The 6,000-nt window shown below is 59.1% G+C and overlaps 1 protein-coding gene across 1 annotated transcript; it reads right to left on the reverse strand.

Annotated features, from left to right (window-relative positions):
• Nucleotides 1-389: 389 nt before the first annotated feature.
• R3HDML (R3H domain containing like) lies at nucleotides 390-5,676 on the reverse strand. Its single transcript, XM_075768521.1, has 6 exons — nucleotides 5,464-5,676; nucleotides 4,497-4,856; nucleotides 2,963-3,081; nucleotides 2,326-2,458; nucleotides 1,088-1,203; nucleotides 390-977 (listed from the first exon to the last, which is right to left on the reverse strand). The coding sequence occupies exons 2-6, from the start codon at nucleotides 4,755-4,757 to the stop codon at nucleotides 845-847; spliced, it is 762 nt and encodes a 253-aa protein (XP_075624636.1). The 5' UTR covers nucleotides 4,758-4,856; nucleotides 5,464-5,676; the 3' UTR covers nucleotides 390-844.
• Between the last annotated feature and the right edge of the window lie 324 nt (nucleotides 5,677-6,000).

Here is a 6,000-nt window from a genome sequence, read left to right on the forward strand (position 1 = left end):
GCAGCTGGGGGCTCATACCCAAGGCCTGGGAATTTGGGGACCCCTGAGTTTTCTGAGTGGTGAGGTCTTAGAGGGGGAGAGGATGTGGATACTGGGGTGCTCAGTAGCACTGGGGGTGAGGCAGGACAGTGGGGCGACGTGGGGCAGCCTGGGTGGGATGGGGAGCTCGTGTCTTTCCAGCATCATCATCACCAGGTGTCCCAGCAGTGCTGGCTTCTCCCACACGATGGAGCAAAGCGCCTGGGCATCTCCCGCAGAGGTGGCCCACGCCAAGGGCTTTGGCACCCCTTCGCCGTTTACCCCCAAACCCAGAGCAGAGGCTCCCAGCTCCGTGTTACCCCGAGGCTCCAGGCTGCAAGTGAGGGAGGACGGACACGAGCATGGGGGTCTCCAGGCTGCTTTATTGAGGGGCTTGTGGCTGGAGGGGCTGCCAAGGAGCGGGGGCACGCTTGGAGCTCCCCACTTCTCCTCCAGCCACTTGCCATGAGGGGAACATCTTTGTATTTGCTTACACCAGCCTCTGCTTAGCACAGGCGGGGGTCAGTGGGGAAAGCCCCCAAGCCCGTGGAGCAGGGACCATGCCAGCCAGCCCTGCTCCTTCCGTGCATCCCCAAACTGTCCCTATTTCAGTTAACAGGGATCTGAACCATTCCTATTTTCCCCAAAGTGGGAAGCAGCCAGACAACGCGAGCGCTGCTGGAGACGTGTGTTAAAAAAGCAGTTTCCTACACGGCACTAGGGATGAAGCAGGTCGGACAGCCGGGCTGCTGGGGGGGTTAGTGTTATAAATAATTCTGGTTCACCCCATGCCCATTCCTGGGGGCTTCCTCGCGGGGCTGCAGCCCTAAAACCAGCTGACTTGGTTGGATTTCAGTCCGGTGAAGCACATGTTGTTGGAGCAGCCCCCACCATAAGTGGGGGGGCAGGCTGAGCACGGGCGGCCCACTTTGTACGGCGCTTCTCCCAGCCAGTTGCCCCTAAAAAAAGAGGAGAGCATCACCTCTGAGCACCATCATCTTGCTGCCAACAGCGGAGCAGGCAGCGAGGTGGGAGGACAGCACGGGAGGGCTTCCCTCCATGCACTTACTTGATGGCGTAGTTGCAGACGAGGAGGATGGCGTGCCGCCACGTGCTGCCCCACACCTGCACGTTGGCACAGGTGCTGAGGGCGCAGCCCAGGCGGCTGGAGGACGCCCACACCATCTGCACCGGGACAGAGAACAGGCGCTGTTGGCAAACGTCCGGCCCAGGCGTCCCACAGCCGGTCACCCTGGGACCCCAGCGCAGGGCTCTGTCCCACCAGTGAATCACATCCCGCCTGCCCGAATTTCTCAGGCTGGATGCTGTGCCCACCACAGGCAGTGCTGTGTCACCAGAGGGTGATTTCTTGCTGCCCCTCTTCTGCCTGCAACCCCTGCTGCCTGCAAGGGGCTGCCTTGCCAAGCTCACTTAAATGAGCAGCAGCGTCTGGGTCACTTCTCCGACTTACCCAAATTAGTTCCCAAACCTCACCCTGAATCATCGCTGGCAGCTTACTTTGTACACAGGGAGGTGAAACAGAACCAGAAGTTCCTCCTAAAGCTTCTCCAGGCTGAATTTCTTCCTTAAAAAAAAGTACCTTGCCCATTTGCAACCTGGAGCATCCCCACAGATGAACCGCACGGGGATGCAGATGCTCAGGTTGGAGCCATGCAGAGGAGGTAATTAGGGGCTGGCACAGCTTTGCCACCGGGCAGGGGAGCAGAGGGAGGTTTTCCACCTTGTGCCGGCCAGGCTGACGGTGGATGTGCCGGGGGTGAAGGGGCTGCGTTCCCGGGGAGCCGGGCACGGCTGGCACTATAGAGCTGCTCCATCACAGAGGAGAGGATTCATGCTCAGCAAAAGCACAAAGGAGCTTTTTTTTCTCTTCACCACCTTTGAGGTACCAGTGGGGTAATAAGGAGAAAAAGGCCAAAGCAGGGAAAAAAGGTTAAAAACCCCACAAACCTCCCAGCCAACTGGCCAGAAGTTCCCAGCTGCACTTCAGCGGGCTGTGAGCCCCTGGGACATCCATGCCAGCAGCCCGATTCCCACAGGGGTCCAGGGTGGGAGGGAATTGCTGCCGGCTGCCTGCACCCCTCGAGCAGGCACGTTGCCTGCTGCCAGCCCTGCTGCCTGGTTTGAAGCAGGCAGCTGCCAGGATTCGATCCTGGATCCCAGCTGCTGCTGGGAGAAGGGCCGCTCTGCACGGGGTGCTGTAGCAGCCCAAGGTGCTGTGAGCTGCCCCCCGGTTTGCAGCCGGGTCGCAGGGGGGCTGTGGGGGTCGCGGGGGGCTGTGGTGCTCACCTGTGTGTAGTGGCTGCAGACAGAGCCGCTGCATTTGGAGGGGCAGCGGGGGTTGCACTCGCGGGGATGGGGGAAGGAGTAGTGCTGCTTCTCCTGGTGCCACGATTTCACCATGTCCACGACGGAGCGGTACCTACAAAAGGTGCTGTGCGTAAGGTGGACTTCCTCCACCTTGGAGGTCATGGGTGAGGGAGAGGAGGGGGACGAAGGCTCCACATAGAGGGAATGGGGGAGAGAAGTGGGATGGGGCAGGAGCAATGACATCCTTGGGCCAAGTCCACTTGTGCCCGAGGCCGAAAGACCTGGTCCTCGCTGGAGGCACCTGAGCGCTCAGCTGCATGGTGGGGATCCAGGACCCACGTCCCCCTGGTCTGTGTGCCCAGCAGAAAGGGGATTAATCCCACGCTCCCCAGATGAGCAGCGGGCACCTCTGGTTTCCCACATTTACCCTGCTGCAGGAGTTGGACCCTCCTTCTCCACCCCAGGGGGAACTTGATGTGCTTCTTGGTTGCATCTCAGCCTCTGCAACCCCAGCTGAAAACCTCTGTGCTCCTCGACCGAGGGGCTGCTGCTCCTCCTCCAGCATTGTGGGGTGCAGGGCGTCCCCAGGAGCCTGCTCGGCTTGCGGGGTACTCACCTGCCTGAGTGGATGGAGAGGTTCTGCCCCACGTATTTCATCAGCTGGGGGGGGCCGTGGTCCCACAGGCAGCGTGCAGCCCACGCCTCCGCTGCCCTGGCCAGCCGCTCGTCCCACACCTGGCCAGGAGGAAAGGAAAAGGGCAGGCAGGGATTTCGGGTGCCCAGAGGAGGGAAGAGGAGAAACCCACTCCCTTGTGCTTCGGGGAGGTTTCTGAGCACCCATGGGTGTCCAAAAAACATGACTCACACATTGGGCTGAAAAAGCCCAGAGGAAGCACGGCAGTGTGCCCAGGAGTGATGAACCACCCCAGCTGCCCATCATGGCCCCTGGGCACGGAGGGTGCTCACTGCCCTGGAAGAGCACGGATGCCCTGAATCAGTGCAAGCCCTGTGTGTGTGACTCCCTCCGGGAATGAACTCCTTCTGCAGAAGGTGGAGCTGAGTTCAGGGGTGAAACCCTGCAGCCCTGCGCTGCCGCTGCAGCTCGCAGCTCTCCCCAGTCCTCTACTGCAACCCCGGTTGCAGACTAACTGGTGAGGACAGCTGGTTCCTTCATGCATTATTTAAAGGTTCCTCACCCATCCTGAGCTGCTTTGGGGAGATGCCTGGGAGAGTTATTTGGGAAGGCAGGAATTTAGGCCAAGGAAGAAGTGGCACAGGATGCTCCCGGGCACATCTGACCCGCTCTGGTACCCAGCAAGCCGGGCTGCCGCCTGTCTCTCCCAAACCATCATCCAGGGACCACCCAGGCACTCCGTTGGAGCACCAGTCCTCTCCCTGGCAGCAGAGCGCACATGGCACCTCCTGCCCCAGGGGTCCCACCTTGTGCTGGCTGAAATCCCTCCTCTTGGTGTCTCCCCATTTCTTCTCCCTTTATGGATGGAGCTTAGGAGCTCCAAGCAGGGTGGAGGGAACCTGGGGAACGCTCTGCCCAGGGTGGCCATCATCCAGAGGTGCCTGACACGGTGAGGCTGCACAGCCCCTCTTCGTCTCAGTCCTGCATGTTTCTTTTCCCAGGGGGGCTGGCATCCCTGGGCACAACTCCCACACCAGCTCTCGAGGGACCTTGGATCTTGGGACAGGACTGTTCCTCTGGGGTTCAGTTAGGGGAGAGGCTCCCACCTGGGTTTTGGGTTGGGACCTGAGCTTTTCATGCTTGTGATCACCTCCCTTCCCCTCATGCTACCTCTGCAGTTTGGCTGGACGGATCCTGCCATCCTGCAGCTGGCAAGCTCCCAGATGTCCCAGGCGTGGGACCAGGGGTCCTAAATCTGCCCCAGGTGGAAACATCACCCTGTTGGGACTCCATCCCTCCTGTGCTGAGGCTGTATGGGTCTGCCCTGCACCAGGGATGCGAAATGTTTCCCAGGACAGGCATTCAGCCGCAAATCCGGGGCAGCACCCTGACATCCCCATGTGTGGGTGCCCCATCCCTACCAGGTTGGGTGCCCACATTACAGGTGAACCCCTCAACCCCACCACAGCAGCCAAGAGCTGTGGACCCAAAACCACCCTACCAGAGCCCGACTCACCATATACTCCATGTTGGCGGCAGGGGGGGAAACTTGTGCCCGCACTTGGTTATGGTAATCCAAAATTGTGCTCATGTCACGGGGGGAGAGGTATCGCTTCCGACGGCTCCGGGGGACCCCCACGCCCCAGAGCAGGCCCGCGGCTCTGCCCCCGGAGGGGGACAGGACTTCGGTGGCATTGGGCAGCAGGAAGGAGCTGGACTGCTGTGTCAGCCAGAAGCCCAAGGCAGTGAGGTACAGGTGCAAGTGGAGCACCGTCATGCTAGCCTGGCTGGCGGGATCGGCCAGCGGCTTTCCACTCCTGCACGGGGTTAAGCAAGAACAAGGTGGGTCACTGGTCACCGCTGCTGGCCCGTGGATCTAGGAGGGAAAACAACAGAGGCACTGCTCAGGTTTGCAGTTCACGTACAAACACCACTTCCCAAAATAAGATGGAAATAAATTCTCCTTTGTTTCCTTTTCAAAATAATTTTTTAAAATTAATCTCTTTGATAACCTTATTTATCACAGTAAATTCCCCAGGACCAGCAGAGAGATGTCTAGGAAATTGATTTTCTTGTTTCTTTAAAAAAAAAAACACAACAAAATTGGTACAAAATCTCCCCCATTTTTTCACTTACCACACGTACCTGCCGGGCAGGGGCTAATTAGGAGCATGCTGAGATACTCGCCGCAGCCGCCTGCCCTGTAACTTCCCAGGCGTTTGGTGTGTTGAGTAAATCCCCAGCACAAATGGAAATGTCATACAGATAAAGAAGCGCACGGCAAGGTTGACAAGCATCAGTGAGAAATCCTAACGACTCATCATCTCGGGTAAAGAAAAATAAACCACCGCAAAAGCAGAATATTTTTTTTTTTTTAAAGGAAAATGCTGAAATGCCTCCTTGTCTGTCAGCCGATGCACCTCCTAACATCCCTGCCAGCCCTTCCCCGGAGCAGTGGGGAGGATGTTCCCCCGACTACATACCTTGAGGACTGAGCCAAGAGCAGCTGAGCTCGGCGGCGGCAGCCGGTGGGATTGACCTTTGCAAACAACCTGCTGGGGCAGCTGCGGGGGAGAGGTTTAGCCTAGCCCCGCCGGAGAGCCCGCCGCAGCATCTGACGCAAAAGCTGCATCTTAACTCTTCCCCCGGGGAATGTCCTGAAGTTTGGAAAGAGCCCTGCTAGGAGATTTATAGGCTGGTGGATGCATCCGCGCGCACAGGCGCGCACGCAGGCACGCTGAGCCGTGCGCGGTGCCGGCGGGGGGAAGCGAGCAGCGCCTGGGTTTTTATTATGAGCTACCTACGGGGAGAGATTCCCAGAATCGTGTCTCCACCATTCACACATACCCCCCCCCCCCCGCTGGGGTCTCTCTGATGGCTGTGGATAGGGAAGAGAATCCAGGTCGGCAAGGGATGCGGAGGGGGTTTTGCCCCGGAGCCCCGGGGTCAGCCTGCTTTGGTGCGAGCTGGGCAAATGGCACAGATGTCCCTTGCCAGGGGTGGCTGGAGGGGACCTGGTG

The sequence above is a fragment of the Balearica regulorum genome, chromosome 16, assembly GCF_011004875.1.
Source record: "Balearica regulorum gibbericeps isolate bBalReg1 chromosome 16, bBalReg1.pri, whole genome shotgun sequence".
In the NCBI taxonomy this organism is placed as follows: Eukaryota; Metazoa; Chordata; class Aves; order Gruiformes; family Gruidae; genus Balearica; species Balearica regulorum.

What these genes read in the sequence shown, in the direction of transcription:
- R3HDML (XM_075768521.1), bottom strand. Translation starts at nt 4,757, where the DNA reads ATGACGGTGCTCCACTTGCACCTGTACCTCACTGCCTTGGGCTTCTGG. An exon ending in TCTGCAGCCACTACACACAG is followed by an intron (nt 1,204 to 2,325) that starts GTGAGCACCACA and finishes GTCCCGGTGCAG; the next exon opens with ATGGTGTGGGCGTCCTCCAG. An exon ending in GTCTGCAACTACGCCATCAA is followed by an intron (nt 978 to 1,087) that starts GTAAGTGCATGG and finishes CTCTTTTTTTAG; the next exon opens with GGGCAACTGGCTGGGAGAAG.